We start from the raw sequence: 22,926 nt of genomic DNA, 5'->3' as shown, positions 1-22,926 counted from the left end.
AATCAATCTGATTTCGGTGTTGACCATCTGGTGATGTCCATGTGCAGAGTCTTCTCTTGTGTTGTTGGAAGAGGATGTTTGCTATGACCAGTGCATTTTCTTGGCAAAACTCTTTGCCCTGCTTCATTCCGCATTCCAAGGCCAAATGTGCCTGTTACTCCAGGTGTTTCTTGACTTCCTACTTTTGCATTCCAGTCCCCTATAATGAAAAGGATATCTTTTTTGGGTGTTCTAAAAGGTCCTGTAGGTCTTCATAGAACCATTCAACTTCAGCTTCTTCAGCATTACTGGTTGGGACATAGACTTGGATTACTGTGATATTGAATGGTTTGCCTTGGAAACGAATAGAGATCATTCTGTCGTTTTTGAGATTGCATCCAAGTACTGCATTTTGGACTCTCTTATTGACCATGATGGCTACTCCATTTCTTCTAAGGGATTCCTGTCCGCAGTAGTAGACATAATGGTCATCTGAGTTAAATCCATATTAGCAATAATAGGGTTTACTATATGCTAATAAGCACTGTACTGAAGACTTACTTTTCCATACTGTTCAGGGCTGTTGGGCGATGGGTCCCAGAAGAAGACTAATAGAAACTGGCTTTGATCTGTCACTTATAATTACTTTATCGTTTCTGTAATAAACTGTCGCATACTGCTAGAATATGCTGTGTATGTGACACCGATACAGTAAGCCCTCTACATACGAACCTTCAAGTAGCAAACTTTGAAAGATTCAAATATGCCCAGCTATCACACTGTACTACTGTACTTTTCAAGTTGCTTTACTGTAAGAGTAAAAACGTTTTCTTAATTTTTTGGTTTTTTATGTTTTATTGTATGAAACGTATTATAAACCTGTTACAGTACAGTACTATATAGCCAGTTGTGTTAGCTTGTTACTTAGGCTAACTTTGTTGGATTTACAAATCGGACTTACAGCCGTGCTCTCAGAATGGAACTGGTTCGTATGTAGGGGACTTGCTGAAGTGGTGAGTTATCTTTTCATTTGTGTTGTGATTATCCGTTTTTGGTGAAGGAGTCAGTGGTGTTCTCCAGAATCTGGAGTGCACTGGGGCCAAGTTTCACGCAGTGTGTTTCAGACAGCAGAGTTCTGCAAGATGTTGATATATGTTACATAGAAAAAGAAAGGTCTCTAGTCAAAAAGTGGGAAATATGCCATACTCTTCACTGTAACACTTTTCAGAACTTGTTAATGTGCTATTGTGCATTATGAATCTCTCTGAGGAGAATAGAGCATCTGCTCTTCCTCACCTCTTTGATTAAAAGTCCCCTCTCGTCTTTTTTTAAAAAAACTCTCTAAAGAGATTGTCTTTGGGCAGAAAATAACTTCAGGAAAAGATATTCTAGACCAGTTTCTCAGCCTTAGCCCTATAGACATTTGAGATCAGACATTTGTTTGTTTGGGGGGCCATCCTGTGTCAGTAAAAGATATTTATCAGTAAAGGATGTTTACCTCCTAAATAGTTGTGACAATCAAAAATGTTCTCTGGGGGCAAATAGAACAATTGGTCTAGATTCATACTGCAATATTCCAGGAAGTTATATAATATTAGCAATTTCTATGTGAAACTTTGCTTTTAATGGGGAAGAAACAATAGTCTAGGAAGTGGAAGCACAGGTGGAGAAGGTTCATTACATTCTACTGTAATAAACATTCTGGATCCACTTTGTACCCTGGCTTGATTTAATTATTACATGGGGAATTTCCTGCAAAAAGTAATTTCAAACTTTGAAGACTATTATTATATTGTAGAGTCAAAAAATTATTTTTTGCTGAAATAGCCTAGATATTTAAAGTTATCTGCTTATGATGATATTGCACATTTCTGAAAACATTTTTTCCTTTTTATTTATATAGGGCTATTTTCTTCTCTTTGAGTCTATGTTAGATTCTGTCCTTTATGCAAAGAACAAATACTTGGCAAAAGGAGGATCGGGTGAGTATAAAATTCTAGTTTTAGTAATCTAATTTTAGTCTGGCAGAACCAAATGAACCTTTGGATTTCAAATAAACTATGCATGACTGAGAAAGTTCCCAATAGAGATGAAAGATGTTTCCATTAGAGGAAGGTTTAAGACATTTGTTTAGTGTACTCTTGATAGTAGAACATTATATTAATATAAGATAGGCAGGACTCCCAAGTTAATGGTATTCTCGTAAACACGTGAGTCTTTTGATTTGTTTGTTTGTTTTTATGACATTTAGTTGTTGTTTTTCCCCAAAACAATTTTTCATACTAGGTTGAAAATCATTTACTTTGGTAGCAAATTTTCCATGGCTTCACTAAATGTATAAACCTGTCTTCCCTGTGATTTAACAAGAACATTTAAATATTGGTTTCTGTTAAATTTATAAAGCACCGCATACCAGTCAGTATTTTAAAATAGATCCCAATAAATGTGGAAGGCTTCCTTTTCATGTCCGTAGTGAACTTTCACTCACATTATCTGCATACTTGGTGAGATTGTGTTTTATAGGCTTTCTGCTATAAACAGCTGTATATAGATGGAGTGTCCTCAGGATTATGTTTTGCTCATCTTTGGCTCTTTACTGAGCTCTACAGCTCCTGGACTATAGATACTACATAACACATGTTTATTGCATTGAATTATTAAAACTGAGTTGAATAGCATCTGTCTCCCTTCACTCACCTTTCCCTGGACCTTCCCTTTCTCAAAGCTTTAGAATTAGTAAGTCATTTCTGTGGTCAGAGTATAGTTGATAAAACTGCTATATAAAAGTAGATGAAAAGGAGGATACATTTTGAACTGATATCATAAAGCACTTGAGCATACATATGCCTCCAGCCCATTCATGTTCTATGAAATTACTTTGGCAGTAAAAATCAGTAAGGCCAAAACAAAGTGCACAGAAAATTCTCCAGTACAATTGAGGTCTTTTTATGATAACATTTAAGTGGATTGCCTTTCTTTTGCAAAATGCTCTCATTTTATCACTGTATTTTCTGCAACCAATTCAAGATATGTTTCTGATCTGTGACATGAATGTGGCTAGAATGTTTTAGATGTATTTTACCCTGTAATAATTGGCTATATCTTTTAATAATTGCAGTGGTTTTTTTTTTTATGACAAGTATACTTAATGACTAAAAACTAATATTATCTACTGTTTGTCTACTAGTTGCCAAATAATACAGTCTGCCTTTATTTATTGTATTACATATAATCGTCACAACAGCCCTTAGAGATTTTAGAAACATAGATGTCCTGGATGGTACGTTTAAATATCCAAGCCTTGAACTTGTTTTTCTAAACACAGATCTGCCAGACTCTAGTATTCATGTTCTATTGACTGTCCCTTGTTGTTTCTTTACTAAAGTGCATTTTATTGAATCTCATTCTTGCCTTGAAGTTGTTTCAGGGGAAGATTTCAGAAAACTGTTTCCATACCTCCCTGAGTGGTGTTCATTGATCTTACTGAAGGACTGACAGCAGCTTAATACATTTAAATTGAATTCTTGATGAAATTCATTAAGAACTTACAGCCATGTGAATAAAGAGGTTGTAGCTGAAACAGTGGCAGAGCTATTTTCCATCATTGGAGGGATAAAGTAGAGACGCATAAATCTCTCTTTCCATATTTTTATATAGCTGCTTTTAGCACTCAGATTTTCTAGGGGTGTATTAAAGAGAGGTCAGCATTCAGCTGCCTCAGTGGTGCTATTGAATGTCACTTGTCAACAGAATCAAAAAAGTAGGAAAAGACAGAAGTGAGTAACATGAAGTGGTTTAGCCTATTTTGTGTGTTTGAGCATGCTTCAGTGAATATCGTCGGTCATCTAGATGCTCATTCTTTTATTGCAAACAAGAGTTTTATGTTTTCCTTAACGAAAGATTTACTAAGCAATTAGTAATGTAAAGATTTAAGAAAGAGTAACTGAATTATGAAAAACAGACTATTGAAGACTATATAAGCATGGAGGGACCACAGTTTATTTTTATAGGAGTCTTAGTTCAATTTATGTCTCACTTTATATATAATGGCAAGGCCTTTATAAAACATAGTCAGCCAATAACTGAAGTATTCACTCTCCTAATCACCAAGTAATTCCACAGTACTGTAGAGGTGCTCATTTCTGCTGTTATCACTAATGAAACTTCCGTTGGGATTCCCTGGCAGTCCAGTGGTTAGGACGCGGTGCATTCATTGCCTTGTGCCCGTGTTCAGTCCTCGATTGGGGAACTAAGATTCCACATGCCATGTGGTGAGGCCAAATAAAAAAATAAAATAATTTTTTTTTTAAGTTTTATAAGGTTACTGAAAGTGGGTTTACTGCTTTCTGCTTATTATCAGTTTACCAATTGTATATCAGAAATGTAGTGGTTTTACATTCAACCAACCAAAAAATCAGGAGGAAAACCAGGAAAATGTTAGATCATGACCAGTGCATATTTTTACAAGGAAGTTGAAAACCAATGTATATTTTAGGATTGAAGCATAGATACAAATGTTTTATACACTAAAAGTGTCAAAATACCTACACAGATTTATCTTTAATAGGAATTTATGGAATTCATTATTTCATAATTTGAGGGTTGGCTGTTTATGTCACTTAAAATTGACAACTAACATAATAAGTACATTTAGTACTACAAAGGTAATATTAAAATGATACTGTTGATTAAAATTGAATGGTGAAGCTTGTGGTCATCAATCCTGTCTGTGTCTTGATTGTGGTGGTGATTGTATAACTAGCGTGTTTGTCAAATCACATAGGATTATACATCAAAAAGGGCAAAGAGAGTGAGTTTTATTGCATGTAAATTTTACCTTAGTAGAATTGACTTAAAAAAAAAAAATGAAGCAGTATTACCTCCATCAGGTCAAATGAATCATGATATAATTTGATTTCTAGCTATTTTGAAAAATAAAGCTATGTACTAACTTTATGGCCATTTCTGTAATTTTTGTTAGTATTATCAATATATCTCTATAACTAAAAAATAATTGGGTGATTAGGAAGAGGAAAGGAAAGGGGAAGAACCAAGTAAATACAGTAACTATCATTACTTGTGATAGGAGATTAGTAAATACTATTAAAAAGAGACAAACAGAAGATATTCTGTAAGGTTGTAATTGTAAAGTTAGCTATTAGAACAAAAAAGGCATACTTCGTAAATAAAAGAATTAATACTTAAGAAAAAAGGGAAAAGGTTGTGCAGTTGAACTGCTTGAAAAACAAAATAAAAGAAAAACTGCAGATACAGAGTAACATGATAGGAACAAGAAAATTTTTCATATCAGTAGTGTACATGGACTAAACTAATTTATAAAAGAAAAAGAATTTTAGGTTGGAACACAAGAGAAACCCTGATTCTATGGTACACCTAAAACAAAATTACATAGAAAAGTCAGGACAAAAAGAAGATACTCAAGCAAATAAGAAAAAACAGTTATGATATTGATACCTAACAAAAGGGAATTTGGGCAAAGTATATAATTAATCATAAAAATAAGGCTTAGCACTAAGTAGCAAAATCATGCCCATCTTCATAGCTACTGAAAAGGTTGATGTATATAAAATACATGAACAGTCTGAAAATTTGGTTAAGAATGGCATACTTAAGTTGTTTGTTTCTGAGAATCTCCCCCACAAAATATCTTCTCATTATAAAAGGGAAAAGAGTAAATTTCTCCGTAGAAGCCTAGCAGACTCCACTTTTAGTCATAATCAGAGTTGGCATCCTCCAGAATTGGACTAATTGATACTGTTGGAGCACGAAGAAATAATTTGTTGTTTTGAAACTTCCTCAGAACTGATAACAGTTTTGTAAAGTTATAGTTTGCATAAAAATGTAGAGGCCCTAAAGGAGACATCTTCTCTGGTATTGGAAAAGAATGTTATTTTCATTGCCCTTCATTACAAGGAAAATGAAAGTGTTCTTCCCCTCTCATATGGTCAGAACAAAATTCAGCTTCCTTATGAGGTCCTTCTCAGTATACTGCTTCTCTAATTTATAAATTGTCAGGATTATTAAGTTGAGAACTTTGTTTATGCAAAGCAGAGTTTTCAGACAGCCATTTCCTAAGTCATTATTTCCCAATCTTGACAGACCATCACAATGTCTGGGACCTTTTATTAAAATTCCAGATACTTTTGAACCAAAAACTCAGGGAATCATCCTATTTTTCAAATTTATTTAAGATGTACACAGTAGTGGACTCCTTTGGTGGTTCATTGGTAAAGAATCTGCCTTCCTAGCCGGCGACTCAGGTTGGGTCCCAGGGTCGGAGAGATCCCCTGGAGAAGGAAGTGGTGGCCCACTCCAGTATTCTTGCCTGGGTAATCCCATGGACAGAGGAGCCTTGGAGGGCTACTGTGCCTGGGATCGCAGAGTCTGACGTGATTTAGCAAGTAAACAGCGATAGTGCACAATAGTAGGTATTGCTGCCTCTGAAAAGTAGACAGAGATTTAGGTGTGTATCATTAGTGGAGCCTCAGTCATGGACTCGTGCCTAACTTGCAAAGGAGGGAAAGCAACTTTTTCTCATTTTCAGCTTCTGTAAAAGAAAGCAGATCTGCCTCATAACAGGAAATCTCACACACAGGTCAGAAGAGGGCGACAGAACAGAGTGGCAGATACATACACTGGAATCTTGGTCTATGCTAATAAGAAATTGCCTCTGTTACGAATTCCAGGTTTACGAATGCCTTTCCCTTGCAAGCTGAACTCTAGAGTGTATTGACTCCTCCCCCATTTCTGCTTGGTTGCTCTCCTTTTTAGTGTCTTTTTGCTTTGTCACCTCATTCCTTTACTCAGATGGCATGGGTAAGGCAGAACGTTCCCATTTTCCTCACTTTGCCCTGAAGTTTTATTAATCTTTAATCTTTCTCAACGCTTTTCTCTTTCCTCGTTCTTTTCCAACAGGTGCTCATTAGGGCACTTGAGTTCCTCTTTCCTTTTTCTCCATTTGAAAAGCACAAAATGTGGCATCATGAATAATGGAAAGCACAAAATTTTGCAGTCAGACCTCGAATTAAGTCCCTGCTTCATCAGATGACTAGTTCCTAGTTATCTGATTAAGAACAGTAATTTGGGCAAGTTATTTTATTCCTCTGAACTTCAGTTTCCTTATCTGAAAAATGAAGATTATAATCTAGCTTCATAGAATCAGTCAAAAGTCTAAATGAGGTGCTTGACATAAAGTAGTTGCTCAATAAACGTTAATTCCACTCCTGAGTTATGGCTGATAAACATGAGATTCACGTTAAATTTATACATTATAAAAGTTTGCAGTCAGTTTAGGCATCTTCACCTGCCTTTTGTATAGTACTTGACTTTTCCATAACTTATCTCAGTATAACCAGTCACTGACTCTGTGTCATAGTGCTTAGAGGTTTCCTTCAGTATTTCCATAATTCACTGTGTCCTTCCTCATCTTCAGATTCATTTTCCCCACATTTATTATTTTGGTTTTGTTCAGTGATATTGCAGTACTATCATTTTCTACCTTTTTTAGTATAATTTTTCAGTGTATATTACAGCAACAATTTAGCCTAGCTAAGCTTTAGTGTGGGCCCAGTCAGTATTATGTTAATGATGAGAAAATGTTCCAATTTCCAAATAAACAGTTGATTTTTAAGATAACCTTATTATATAAATTAGTTTTTTAAAACTCTGCGATTGTTTGATGACGTAGTTACCTAGTAGTGCATTTTCCTTGATCTGTGACAGTCATTTTATCATTGACTATTATTTCACTAAAGTTTTCCTCTATGTGGTTCATATACTGTGAAAAGAACAGTCTGTTTTGACTTACTTATTATCTCCTTTTTGTTATAAACCTTTTCTTTCTCTGGTTATTTATATACAAACAATGATGCTAGTGTTTACTAGGAGTTGTTTCTTCATGCATCTCAGTCTTATCCTTTAGTGTCCAAAAGTTTGTGAGGCATTTCTAAGGGATAAAGGATTTCCCATCTTTATCTGTTCACCATGTGAGCTGTTCTAGTGACAAATGAATTCTGGGCAATGAATCGAGAAGGACACAGATGTCAAAGCCATGAATTTATAAATGGTCTGCTAAGAGAAGGCTTTTGTCCAGTCAGTGCTTTGTTAATTTCACCTACAAGAGGGAATAATTATTCAATTATGCTTCTATCTGACAAAAATCAGATGACAAATGTATCAGAATGCAAAGGTAGAGGGTTAGTCAGGATGCTGGCAGGTGGCCCAAAATGTTAGCCAGCTGTGAGGAGGTGGATAAAGAATCAAATTGACCTATAGCACTGATAGCAAGTCTTTCATGAATATTCATAGATCTTACTAACTGAAAGATTAAAACTTATTTCTAAATTCTAACAAATACAGGGGCCATGATTTTTTATATCTTTGTGAAATATATTTGATAATTAGCTTGAAAAATAAACTTCAAAAAATTAAGTCATATTCCTCTTTAGTCTGTTTCTTCTTATTACCAACATATTTTTAATTGTTTTTTAACAGTTAAAATGTTATTGTTACTTCCTATAATATGCTAATTGTGTTAGCAAATTTTTTTAATTGGAGGATAATTGCGTTACAGTATTGTGTTGGTTTTTGCCATATATCAACATGAACTGGCCCCAGATATATATATGTCCCCTCCCTCCTCAACTCCCCTTCCATCTCCCTCTCCATCCCACCCCTCTGGGTTGTCCCAGGGCACTGAGTTGAGCTCCCTGTGTCACACAGCAAATTCCCACTGGCTATCTATTTTACATATGGTGATAGATATGTTTCCATGCTGTTCTCTCGATTTGTCCCACCCTCTGCTTCCGCAGCTGTGTCCACAAATCTGTTCCCTGTGTCTCTGTCTCCATAGCTGCCCTGCAGATAGGTTCATCAGTACTGTCTGTCCAGATTCATACGCATACGTTAATATACAATGTCTTTCTGACTTCCTTTACTCAGTATAATAGGCTCTAGGTTCAACCACCTCATTAGGACTGACTCTAATGTGTTCTTTTTTATAGTTGAGTAATATTCCATTACGCACACACACACACACACACACACACACCACGATTTCTGTAAGATTCATCTGTCAATGGACATCTAGGTTACTTCCATGTCCTGGCTATTGTAAAAAGTGCTGCCATAAACATTTGGGTACATGCATCTCTTTCAGTTATGGTTTTCTCAGGGTATATGCCCAGTAGTGGGATTTTTGTGTCATATGGTAGTTCTGTTCCTAGCTATTTAAGGAGTCTCCATAGTGACTATATCAATTTATATTCCCACCAGTAGCAAGAGGGTTCCCTACTCTCCACATCCTCTCCAGGATTTATCATTTGTAGAATTTTTAATGGAGGTCATTCTGACTGGTATGAGGTGATACCTCATTGTAGTTTTGATTTGCATTTCTCTAATATCAGAATTGCTTTTTAATTAATTGTAGTAACTGAGGTTTTCCTTATAAAAACAGTGGAAAAGTTATCCTTACTTCTTAATGCTGTTTCTAAGTGGGTCAGATGGTAAAACGTCTGCCCGCAATGCGGGAGACCCGGGTTCGATTCCTGGGTTGGGAAGATCCCATGGAGAAAGCCCTGGAGAAGGAAATGGCAATCCACTCCAGCACTCTTGCCTGGAAAATCCCATGGATGGAGGAGCTTGATAGGCTACAGTCCATGGGACCCGCAAAGAGTCGGACACGACTGAGCGACTTTACTACATTACTACATTACATGAACCATGTTAAGTGGCTTGAATGTACACTGCCTCATCTGTGTTAGGAATATCCGTAAGACGCTTGCTTCTTGGAAGAAAAGTTATGACCAACCTAGACAGCATGTTAAAAAAGCAGAGATGTTACTTTGCCAACAAAGGTCCGTCTAGCCAAAGCTATGGTGTTTCTAATAGTCATGTATGGGTGTGAGAGTTGGACTGTGAAGAAAGCTGAGCGCCAAAGAATTGATGCTTTTGAATTGTGGTATTGGAGAAGACTCTTGAGAGTCCCTTGGACTGCAAGGAGATCCAACCAGTCCATCCTAAAGGAAATCAGTCCTGCATATGCATTGGAAGGACTGATGTTGAAGCTGAAACTCCAATACTTTGGCCACCTGATGCGAAGAACTGAGTCATTTGAAAAGACCCTGGTGCTGGGAAAGATTAAAAGCGGGAGGAGCAGAGGACGACAGGGGATGAGATGGCATTACTGACTTGATAGACATGAGTTTGAGCAAGCCTCCGGAATTGGTGATGATGAACAAGGAAGCCTGGCGTGCATGACTGCAGTCCATGGGGTCGCAAAGAGTTGGACATGACTGAGGGACTGAACTGAACTGATACCTAGTGTCCTGCTTATTTTTGTAGATAAAGTTTTATTAGAAAATAGCCATGCTCATGTATTTATAATTATCTGTGGGGCTTTTACATCATAGCACCAGAGATGAATAGTTTCAGTAAAGACCATATAGCCTACAAAACCTAATGCAGTCACTTTATATAAAATGTTTGCTGACCCCTGATCTATTATGTTCCCCTTTAAGGGTGAAACTACAGGACATACTGTTGGAAAGCTTCTGTAATGGTCATATTAAATCTGACAAAGTGTAAACTTGGTGGTAGTTTAGTTGCTAGGTCATGTCCAGTTCTTGTGACCCCATGGACTGTAGCCTACCAGTCTCCTCAGTCCACGGGATTCTCCAGGCAAGAATACTGGAGTGGGATGCCATTTCCTTCTCCAGGGGATATCTAAAGTTGCTTCTATTTCTTCTTCAGTGTTCCTCATCATAAGGTCCTAGTTCAGGAAACTAAACATGCATACCTTTCCTGTAGCAGATAACTCTTGCTGAATCACCATTTGCAGTAGCATATCTTTTACTTTGAAGAATTTATATCAATCAGAAATTTAAACACAGTCAAGAGGCTTACCACGTTAGTGGAGGAAGAGGAAAATAGAAGTAATTCAGGTTACCCAGCAGTCGACTCCAGCCCAGTGCAGCTGTCATACCTGACTCACTCGCTGCTTTAGACAAGACTTGGGAAACTTCTTATCAGTATCAGAGCACCAGGGTTGTTTCTGGGTATCTCAGATGTCAGGTTTGGAAGAAGCAGTTGCTTTGTTGTCAACACATCTTATCATGGGCTTTATGTAGAAGATAATTTAGTACCGCTCTCGTTGAATAATAAAATTCCTACAGCGGTGGAAAGAAAGTTCGGAGGAAGGAGGGTTATTTCTCTGATGTTTAAGTCTGAAGGCTAAGTTAATAAGGTGTTGATACAATTTCCTAAATGTTGACATTTGAAGGACAAAGTTAATTTTATTATTAGTCAAAAAAAAATCAATATTTTAAAAAATTTTGTGTTACAGACTTTTACTTGTTACTAGAAGAGGGTTTCTCTCAGCTTCCCTGGTGGCTCAGTGGTAAAGAATCCACCTGGCAATGCAAAGGACACAGGTTCATTCCCTTATCCGAGAAGATTGTACGTGCCATGGAGCTACCAAGTCCACATACAACTGCTGAGCCTGTGCTCTAGAGCCCATGCTCCGCAACAAAAGAGGCCCCCGCAGTGAGAAGCCCACGCACCACAACTAGAGAGTAGCCCCCGTTCTCCGAAACTACAGGAAAGGCCACACAGCAGTGGAGACCAGCACAGCCAAAACTAAGGAAATAAAAAGGAAGAGTCTTCTCTGAACACACTATTCCCCTACCTCTCAACACTTACTCGCTTGGCATTGAATCCGGATCACCTCTGTTGAATTCCAGGCCTATGTATCAGCTGGTGATTGGGAATTTTTACCTATTTGTCTAAGCATTAAACTCTCAGAGTCCTCTTGAATCTGCCCTTATTTTATTCCCTGTTCCCCTGATTAGTACCATAGTTTGCCCAGTCACTGAGTATAAATCGTGTCATCCTTGCCTCTTCCCTGTTTCTCGCTTTCATAGCCAGCCTGTCTTAGTCTGTAAGTTCTGCCTCCTAAACTTCCCTGGACTGTATCCCTCCTCTCCATTCCCACAGCCGTCACTCTACCTCAGATCAGCTCAGTTATTACAAGTGCCTCTTTCTTAAGTCTTGCTTCCTACCATTTATTCTCCACATTGCACTCCAGGTGGCTTTTCTGAAACCAAAATTTGACCAGGTGCTTCTTCATATAAAATTTTTCACTGGGTTATCCTTATTCTCAGAATAAAGTCCAGTTTATTAATGTGGTTTACTCAGCACTGGCTTTATTTCTTTTGGTTTCTACTTACCTTTGTAACTTAGTATTCCTTTCTTATTCCTCTCAAGTTGGAGTATACTATGCTCCTAGATGCCCACTGCCCACCCTATCTAGAACATATCTCCCCCTCCCTGTTCCAAACTTACTTGTTCTTCAGCGCTCATTGTAATAATATCCTTGTTTCCCTGCCATAAACAAACCTGAGTTAGCTGGGTTTTTTTTTTTTTTCTTTTCTGTAGGTCTCTTAATACTTTATGCTTCCGCTTTCTTGGTATTTATTACATCACAAATAATTGTCAGTTTATTTGTCAAAATTGTATAAATGTAAGTTTGAGTAGGGTCATGTATCCACAGTCTGTAAATTAGTAGCTTATTGGCACATATTGAGTGCTCCTAAATATTTACCTTTTATAATAAATAAGAGAGGGTAATATGAACTGGTCTCCTATACAACTATAAAATTCTGTCCCATAATTTTCTTTACATGTTACATAACATCTTTAGAAATGACTTGTCTTCACACATTTCAGAGGAACATATAAGGTAAAAATCTAGTACCTTTTTACAGTCAGCATGTTTAATATTAATAAATTCAAGATTATGTCACCCTTTTAAAATAATTTGAATAGGAGCTCATCATTGAAATCCTTATTTTAATCTTCCTACCCTCCATTGCTAGTAATCAATTGCTAGTAATCTCTATTTTGGATTTGGTATTTCTGTTTAGCCTTAATGATTGTATTTTGTTATAAAGGGAGATAATACTAAATTGTTGGGTGTTTTATTTGTTACAGTCTACCCTGATATTTGCACTATCAGCCTTGTGGCAGTAAGTGATATGAATAAGCATGCTGACAGAATTGCTTTTTGGGATGACGTCTATGGCTTCAACATGTCCTGCATGAAGAAAGCAGTCATTCCAGAGGCTGTGGTGGATATTTTAGATCCAAAGACACTGATTTCAGATGCCTTTAGTATTAAGGTGGGTACTGTACTAATTTTCTTTAATGGTGTGGCTTTTTCTTATTTTTCATTTATGAGATTAGTATTTCAAATTAATGAATTGATTTTAAGTATGGGTCTTCAAAACTAATCATTCTTCATTTTAATTAAAGCAACTTGATGTCATAATATTTACCAGTTGACTGTGCTGTCCGTTTGGAATCACTTCTCTTTATGCAGTAAAGTTTCTTACACTGAAAGCTTGAATCATTGATTTAGTAAAGGCAGAAAGTCCTGTGGTATTGTCATTTCTGTTTCACCACCACCTCCTGCCCTTAGTTCTAAGCTTCTTATTTACAGCCAGGTTATTCATTCATATATATTTCACACAGTTTAACTTCTCATTCAGATTTCTTCCAGCCTGTTCAGATTAAGTAATTATAGTTACTATGTCCATGAGACTAAAACCCTGCTATTTTAATTTTATATTCTTCACCATGTTAATCTCTAGTTTTATTGACAATTTGCTATGTCACATTTGCATAGGTTGAGTAATTTTGCAGTTAGTGATAGTACTGTTGGTTTTGGTGAAAGACTCCTTAATTTATCTATTTCAATTGTATAATTAAATAAATATAGCTTGTTTAGTGTTAAATTCAGAACACTGTCTCTTTTTAGTCACACTGTTACTTTCATAGTATCAATAATTATTCTTGGCACAAAGTATTCAACAGATAATCAGTAAAAGTTCATTAATTTTCTTAAGTGGATAAAGTCTTAAATTAATATGTAAAGTTTCTCAACAAGAAAACAAGCTGATTAAACTTGCATTCAGCTTTTAAGAAAAAATATAGCATGGTTAATGACTATAGGACTGTTCAGTGCCCTGGTACACTGAGTGTAAAGGATTTATTTGGATTCTTCCACTCAGGGAAGGATGTATGGTTATAGCCAATTCAATCTTAAGACAGAACAGAAAGAGAAGGGTCCCATGTCGTGGTGCTAATTTCTCTTTCTAGTTATTTCTTGGCTTAATTCCTGAAAATGCTATGGGTAAATAAAATAGTTGAAATAGAAAATTTAGGACTGATAAACAAAGGTGTTTAAAAAGTATACATAGCCTTTCTCTTTTTGTTTGTTTAGGTAAATGTTGCCTGTTCTGTATTCCCCAATTCTGTTATAAATAAAAGGCAACCACAATGTAGCTTCTTTAAAATTTTCTCACTATTTAAAATAGAATAATGCCTCAAGTAGTCGTGTGAATTGTGTTCATTGTGTTATAACCTATTCATGGTCAGCCAAATGCCAATGAGAGCCTTCACAGCACAGCATCCTTTGGTCACACTGCTGTACCCAAGTCCATCTCCTGTCCATAGTGAAATGGAGAAGACTTTGAACTAGGACAGAACAGGAAAATAAGAATATTTGGCCATTTTTTTTCCCTGAAGTGAATCTTCATAGTTGATTTTGTTCATTGGTTGGAATTGTTATGGTTGTTCTTAATATCTAACAAACTTCAAATGCACTTACAAAAATGAATTCTAAAACACCTTATTCTTTTAAATAGCATGTGTTTTCAAGTTGGCATTTCCTACAATAAAGATTGACTTACCACACATAATTTATTGCGAATGTGTACCAGTGGTGGTTTACAAAATGATTTTAGTTGGAACACAGGAAAACACTTTTTATTTGAGAGTATTTTAATCTATCTTAGAAAAAACTTTAGCACAACAGAGCCATAATTTGTATATATTATTCATAAAACCAGTCTAAGTGAAAAATACTGATTTGATTTAAAGTAGACGTAATTAAATATTAGTGCTAGTAGCCCTTAAGTTTAGAAATAATCCCCAAAGTAGAGTGTGGGTGATTAAAGTTTGCAAAGCATTGGTTTATAGTAATTTTTTTGCATAAAAAGAAAAAATTTATGTGTTTCTGATTTTGTTTTTACTATTTTTCCTTCCCTCTACTGTTTTTTTAATGGGTAGCATATAGATTGTCATACGACATCTGTTTCAGATTTGGAATTTTCTTCAGATTTTACCCTAAAAATCACAGAGACATCATTGTGCACGGTAAGCTGTTTCATTCTACTTTCACAAATCTCTCTAGTAGTGTGGTTGATTGGCAGGCTAATGAATTAATTACCAGGTTTGTGATAAATGAAAAAGACTATTGCCTTTGACAGTCTATCGAATCTGTCTGTTGAATAGATCTGTTTTAATAAGTCAGTAGATGTCAGAAAGTTGAGAAGAGAAAGTATTAGGAAACCATGTTTACATAGTGATATTTCTTTATAAACTCTTCACTGTTACTTATCATATAATTAATGGAGAGCACTCAACTTTATCTTCATAGATAAAAGTGAAATGTCCTGCTCCTCTCACTGACTCTTAACACTCAATTTAGATGGAAATAAGATGATTATTTGGTATAATATTTTATATTCCTGTGAGAAAAATAATGAAGAAACTGATGGCGTACCTGTCTTGAAAGATTCAGCCTGCTCTAATAGAAATAAGTAGTTGCTTTAGAAAAGTTAGACAAATCTAGATTCACGTTTGGTTCTGCCACTCCATAGTTTCTTTGTTCAGCTTACCTAGGTAATAAGTACTGCAGACTAATTAACTGCTTTAAGAAAAATGGTTATTCTTTCTGTGTTGAAGACTAGTTATATAGATTAGTGAGATATAATATGAGAAAACACCTACAATGTAGCCAGAAACGTTATTACTAAAATATATTAATTTTTCTTAAATAATTTCTAAATGTGTATTAACACTAAGTTTACAGTATATACCTTTACCAGGAGACAGAATGTTAACAAAATGTAGACCTTTCCTTACCAATGTATAAATTTACATAGGTATTATAGGTATATTTTTGTCATTTTAAAATTTAATTACATGGTTTAAAAAATACTAATTATATCTTCAAAATGAAAATTTTTATTGAAAACTATCATCAGAAACTGTGAAACAGATTATGGTCATGTAAACTTTGACCCTTCAACCTGATTCTTTTAAATAATTTGTTCAGATCAACGTACAAAAGATTATGTGATTTCTTTAAGAGTTTTTCAGTTCATTTTGAGCCAATAATTATTTTATATCCAAAAATGTTTTAGCTATTTTTTGATGTTATGAGAAAGTCTTTTTTTTTATCGAAGTTGGTTTTATAGTTTAAAAAAATATCTAAATCCCAGACTTATGATTGTTAAGCACCTGTTATATTCATGTATTTAATTGGTAAAAAACAAAATTTCATTTTTCCCATTTGTTTATCCCATACTTTGTAATTCTGCTTTTTATTAATAAAAACTGAAGTTATTTTGGTCAGTTGAAATTACAGACTCCAGCCTTTAACTCCTAGACTTTGTGTTTTGATATTCATAATCCTTGAGTATTAAAAATGACCTCGTTTTTTAAAAAATTATTTTATTGAAGTGTGGTTGATCTACAAATGTGTTAATTTCTGCTGTACAGCAGAGTGATTCAGTTATACATATATACACATTCTTTTTCATATTCTTTTTCTTTATGGTTTATTATACGATGTTGAATATAGTTCCCTGTGGTATACGGTAGGACCGTGTTGTTTATCCATTCTGTATATAATACTTTGCGTCTGCTAATCCCAACCACCCACTCCATCCCTCCCCACTACACCAAACCACAGTCTGTTCTCTGTATCCACGGGTCTGTTTCTGTTTTGTAGGTAATATCATTTGTGTCATATTTTAGATTCCACATATAATTGATGTCATATGATATTTGTCCTCTGACTTATTTCAGTTAGTATGACAATCTCTAGGTCCATCCTTGTTGCTGCAAATGGCATTATCTCATTCTTTTTCTGTGGCTAAGGAGTATTCCGTTGTGTATATCTGTACCTCATCTTTTTTATCCATTCATCTGTCGACATTTAGGTTGCTTTCATGTTTTGGTTACTATGAATAGTGCTATTACAAACATCGGGGTACGTGTATCTTTTTGAGTTGTAATTTTTTCTAGATAAGTGCCTAGGAGTGGGATTGCTGAATCATATGGTAGCTCTATTTTTAGTTTTTTTAGCAACCTCCGTACGGCTTTCCATAGTAGCTATACCAATGTACATTGCCCCCAACAATGTAGGAGGATTCCCTTTTCTCCACACCCTCTCCAGCATTTGTTATTTTTAGATTTTTAATGGTGACCACTCTGACTGGTGTGAGCCGGTACCTTGTAGTTTTGATTTGAAAAGTGAAAGTTAGTCATTCAGTCATGTCCGACTCTTTGTGACCGCATGGACTGTAGCCCACCAGGCTCCTCTGTCCATGGAATTCTCCAGGCAAGAATTCTGGAGTGGGTTGCCATTTCCTTCTCCAGGGGATCTTTCCAAGCCAGGGATCAAACCCAGGGCACCCGCATTGCAGGCAGACTCTTTACCGACTGAAATTTGATTTACATTCCTCTAATAATTAGTGATATTGAGCATCTTTTCATGTGCCTGTCAGCCATCTGTATGTCGTCTTTGGAGAAATTTAGGTCCTTATTTAGGTCGTTTATTTAGGTCTTCTGCCCATTTTTTGATTGAGTTGGTTTTTTTGTTACTGAGTTGCATGAGCTGTTTGTATAGTTTGGATATTAGTCCCTTGGTGGTGGTGGTGGTGGTGGTGGTGGTTGTCATCTTTGCAAATATTTTCTCCCAGTCTGTAGGTTATTTTTTCTTTTGCTTATGGTTTCGTTTGCTGTGCAAAAGCTCATGTTTGATTAGGTCCCATTTGTTTATTTTTCCTTTTACTTCCATTGTCTTGGGAGACTGCCCTAAGAAAACAGTGGTACAATTTATGTGAGAGAATATCTTGCCTACATTCCCTTCTAGTTTTATGGGGTCATGTCTTATGTTTAAATCTTTGAGCCGTTTTGAGTTTGTTTTTGAGTATGGTGTGAGGATATGTTCTGATTTCATTGATTTACATGTGACTGTCCAACTTTGCCTACACTGCTTGCTGAAGAGACTGTCTAAAAGAGACCCCTTGATTAATGGCCATTGATCTATAAAGTAATTCTTAGAAGTTACTTGTTGTATTACCACTACTATTAAATAATATTATTTCAAATCTACTTGCAATGACCTCCGCACAAATCAAAGTAGAGCAAATATGAAACTGGTGAAGACCTCAAAACTGTGTTTGTTTTTAGTTGTGCATATTTTTGAACTTTATCAGATGAGTTTATTGAGTTTCATTGAAATGTTTTTTATTTTCTGAGTATTGGTCAAGGTTCTTAGTTTCAGACAACAGAATCCAGATAAGCTTGTTTAAGCAGGAATAATTTACTAAAGAAAAGAAGAGGATTTCCAGACACAAAGGCAGAGCTAAAGGATAGGCTACATTTTGAATTTCCAGAAACAACTTATAGAACCACACCACCTTAGAACTGGCCTGCTATAAAAGCTGTCTTCCCCACTGCAGGCCTTATAAGCCCCAGTACCCCTGGCCCACTCAGGTAGCCACCACTGACAGCCCCAGATGAATAACCACTTCACTACCATTCTGTTCCTGTCCTCCACCCCCAACCCGACCCATGCTGTCCAGTTCCTCCTTACAAGTCTTCATTCAACACCTCCGCATAGCTGAATGCAGATTATGTCGTACCCTAGTTACAGAAAGTCTTGGAAAATACTTTTAGCCACAGAAGTGTTAGGCTGGAGAAAGTATCATAACACATAAGCTGGGTTCCCTTGCTATCTGAAAGTAGAGTGTTCTGTGAAACTTTTTGTAAGCTGAAATGGTGTAAAGCGAAGAATGTTACCTTTGAACACATCTTGCTAAAGATACATAAGCTAAATTGATATAAAGTGTAGATGCAATTCATAACTCTTGTGGCTTGATGCTGAGATGCCTAGTGTGACTCCTGGGAAAGGAGTGTGGCACTCTCCAAAACAAACACTGAATGCTACTTTTGCTTTTCACCTTCTTTTGTAAAAGCAAAAATCCTCTTCAAATTTATTTCTGTTAGGGAAAACATAATAATGTAGGTCTTTTGTAAAAGGGACATGGTGTAAAGTGAACTTTTGAAAAGCAGGAGATACCTATATAGAATTATTTCTGTTGTTATTTGGAATAGAGTACAAGAAAGAAGCTTTATGTTAAAAGAAATTGTATTTATACTTTGATGATCTTAGTTTTATTTTGTATGCTTAAAGAGTAAAATAGAATGAAAAAAGGGAAAAAATCTGGTAGTCTGTTTAATCCAAAGATTGTAATGAAAATATTTATGTTGAAAAATAATGTATCAAATAGGTGCTGCTGCATTTGTCCTTGTACATTTGGAGTTCCATATCTATGAAGAACCATTTAGAATTACATTTTTATTCCCAGCTTGCCTGAATGATTTTAATGTAAAAGTCTGGATTGAGACTGGCCCGGAGTTTGAGAGAAAGTGGCAGGAGATTGGAAGGGATGCGTATGTGTGTGATCACACTGCTAAATAACATAGTTCTGTAACTCACCTTGAGAGGAATGTATAGTCTCAAATCATATTTATTGGCTGCCTGCCAGGTATTGAAGATAAAAATTTTAGTACTCAACATTTATGCTAACTCTTCTGATACTATGTGGTCAGATAGTCAATATAAATTATCTTTGATGATGATACTATCTAGCAGGCATTGAACATTTGTATGTTAGGCAATGTGATAATCACTTTAAAAGCATTGTTTCGTTTAGTTTGCATAATGATTAGCTGACATGGATACTAATATTCCCATGTTATGGGTGAAGAAAAAGATAAATTACTATAATATCTTGAGAAATACACTTACTCTTTCCTAACCCAAGAAACTTTCATAGTGGGATCATACAAACTATTAAAGGAACATTGAGAAACGTTATGAATGAGTTCTTCCAGGTGTGAAAGACAGGAGGTTGCATGTTCTCTATTTGAAACAGGTTTGAAAATCTTATTCCTAGCCAGTAATCTAGCAGTTGTTGAGAGGGAGAGGGAAGAGAATGTGTATGATCAGTGTGCTCTTCGTCAGGGGTAGGACTGACTGGCTCATAGGATACAATAAGCCCCATAGCCCATCCTCTTTGCAGCAAAGAAAAAGTATATCTTAGAAAAATCTTCTCTTTACTCTGTCAGAGTAAGCTTATAGTTGTTTGATTAATCATGTACATTTTGTAAAACCTTCCTTTCCTTCCAAGTATGTTACTCTGACATGAACCTGACTTGAGTGAGATTTTGTGGCCTAATGCTTGTATTGCATTTTCATTGTTTGTGAATCTCAACCATCCACCCATATCTACTCCAGTTATCTTTTGCTCTTTTGTTGTCGTTGTTTAGTCACTCACTTGTATCCGACTTTTGCCACCAGGCTTCCCTGTCCTTCACCATCTCCCAGAGCTTGTTCAAACTCATGTCCATTGCATCAGTGATGCCATCCAGCCTTCTCGTCCTCTGTCATCCCCTTCTCCTCCTGCCTTCAATCTTTCCCAGCATCAGTGTCTTTTCCAGTGAGTCGGCTCTTCACATCAGGTGGCCAAAGTACTGGGGCTTCAGCTTCAGCATCAGTCCTTCCAAAGAACACCCAGGACTGATCTCCTGGGTGTTTGATCTCCTTGCAGTCCAAGGGACTCTCAAGAGCCTTCTCCAACAGCACAGTTTGAAAGTATCAATTGTTCAGTGCTTATCCTTCTTTAGGCCCAACTCTCATATCCGTATTAGACTATTGCATAAACCATGACTTTGATTATATGGACCCTAGAGCCCAAGAAAATAGTCTGTCACTGTTTCCATTGTTTCCGCATCTATTTGCTATGAGGAGATGGGACTAGATGCCATAATCTTAGTTTTTTGAATGTTGTTTTAAGCCAGCTATTTCACTCTCCTTTTCACCTTCATCAAGAGGCTCTTTTGTTCCTCTTTGCTTTCTGCCATAAGGGTGGTATCATCTGCATATCTGAGGTTATTGATATTTCTCTGGCAATCTTGATTCCAGCTTGTGCTTCATCCAGCCTGGCATTTAGCATTTGCTCTTTGATGGAGTGCCAACTCCTTACCCTCTTCAGTTAACAAGTGTCTGGAGCTACTCTGCAAGCCTAGTCTTCAAGGCTACTTTTTAGATTATTTGCCTGGTTACTTGGGAATAATCCATTAACAAAGGTATTAAGAGGATGAGTGTCTAATTGGAATTTAGTTATTCAGTTACATAATCAGAAAAATTAATTAAAATATGGGAAATAAAAAGCAATGCCTGGTAAAGAGATGGAGAAAGTTACCCTGGGGAGAAGAGGTATGGCTTTCTTAGACTGAAGAGAACAGTACCCAGTTTTGTATTGCCAAATACAAACCTTCAGATGCATTAAACTCTATTTCTTGTGCTTGAAACCTGAATGCATAGCTAAAAAATAAGAGAATTTCTCTGAGTGGTTAAGCCCATTTTAAATATATGCATAACCATTTATTTATTAGTGAGATTCTCAATTTGTGGCCTAATTAATACATTGGAGGAAATTGCATTTTTCAAACTAGATGCTTAGAACACCCTCTTTGCATTTAATTTTGATTGCGTGTGTGCTGTAAACTGATAGTGCTTTTAGATGGCTTTCTCAAGTTTGTTAGAGCCTTTAATGGAAAATATCTTTTCTTTGCAGTCTCCTCCGCCAGCATACACACAGACACATATCCACACCACAAAAGAAATTTGATAGCATTTCTGATTTTGCATTACCATTTTAACATTTACCATTTAACATTTTGCATTACCAGACTTTATGTTTTGCGGAATATAGCATGGTGCAGTATTTGTATGTAAATGTTTTGAGCCTTCAGTTCAGTCGCTCAGTCGTGTCCGACTCTTTGCAACCCCATGGACTGCAGCACAAGACTATATGGACCGTTGTCATCAAAGTGATGTCTCTGCTTTTTAATATGCTGTCTAGGTTGGTCATAACTTTCCTTCCAAGGAGCAAGTGTCTTTTAATATCCTGGCTGCAGTCACCATCTGCAGTGCTTTTGGAGCCCCAAAATATAAAGTCTGTCACTGTTTCCACTGTTTCCCCATCTATTTCCCGTGAAGTGACGAGACCAGATGCCATTATCTTAATTTTCTGAATGTTGAGTTTTAAGCCAACTTTTTCACTCTCATCTTCCACTTTCATCAAGAGACTCTTTAGTTCTTCTTCACTTTCTGCCATAAGGGTGGTGTCATCTGCGTATCTGAGGTTATTGATATTTCTCCCAGCAATCTTGATTCCAGCTTGTGCTTCATCCAGCCCAGTGTTTGTCATGATGTATTCTGCATAGAAGTGAAATAAGCAGGGTGACGGTAGACATCCTTGATATACTCCTTTTCCTATTTGGAACCAGTCTGTTGTTCCATGTCTAGTTCTAACTGGTGCTTCTTGACCTGCATACAGATTTCTCAGGAGGCAGGTCAGGTGGTCTGGTATTCCCATCTCTCTAAGTATTTTCCAGTTTGTTGTGGTCCACACAGTGGCTTTGGCACAGTCAGTAAAGCAGAAATAGATGTTTTTCTGGAACTCTCTTGCTTTTTCCATGATCCAGCAGATGTTGGCAATTTGATCTCTGGTTCCTCTGCCTTTTCTAAAACAAGCTTGAACCTCTGGAAGTTCACGGTCCACATACTGTTGAAGCCTGGCTTGGAGGATTTTGAGCATTACTATGTTAGTGTTGTGGAGAAGGCAATGGCAGTCCAGTCCAGTACTCTTGCCTGGAAAATCCCATGGATGGAGGAGCCCGGTAGGCTGCAGTCCATGGGGTCACAAAGAATCGGACACATTT

General features: G+C 36.5%; 1 protein-coding gene across 2 annotated transcripts in view; it reads left to right on the top strand.

Moving 5' to 3' along the window:
* PRMT3 (protein arginine methyltransferase 3) overlaps positions 1–22,926 on the top strand; it is a 135,561-nt gene that overhangs the window by 71,810 nt on the left and 40,825 nt on the right. For both annotated transcript variants that reach the window (XM_069565325.1, XM_069565326.1), the window contains 3 exons: positions 1,883–1,961; positions 12,988–13,175; positions 15,127–15,213. In XM_069565325.1, the coding sequence (XP_069421426.1) occupies positions 1,883–1,961; positions 12,988–13,175; positions 15,127–15,213 (354 nt within the window). The remainder of the gene's footprint in view (positions 1–1,882; positions 1,962–12,987; positions 13,176–15,126; positions 15,214–22,926) is intronic.

The sequence above is a fragment of the Ovis canadensis genome, chromosome 21, assembly GCF_042477335.2.
Source record: "Ovis canadensis isolate MfBH-ARS-UI-01 breed Bighorn chromosome 21, ARS-UI_OviCan_v2, whole genome shotgun sequence".
Classification (NCBI taxonomy): Eukaryota; Metazoa; Chordata; class Mammalia; order Artiodactyla; family Bovidae; genus Ovis; species Ovis canadensis.
Note: the sequence above shows the minus strand (reverse complement) of the source record. Positions and strands in the feature narration are given on the sequence as shown.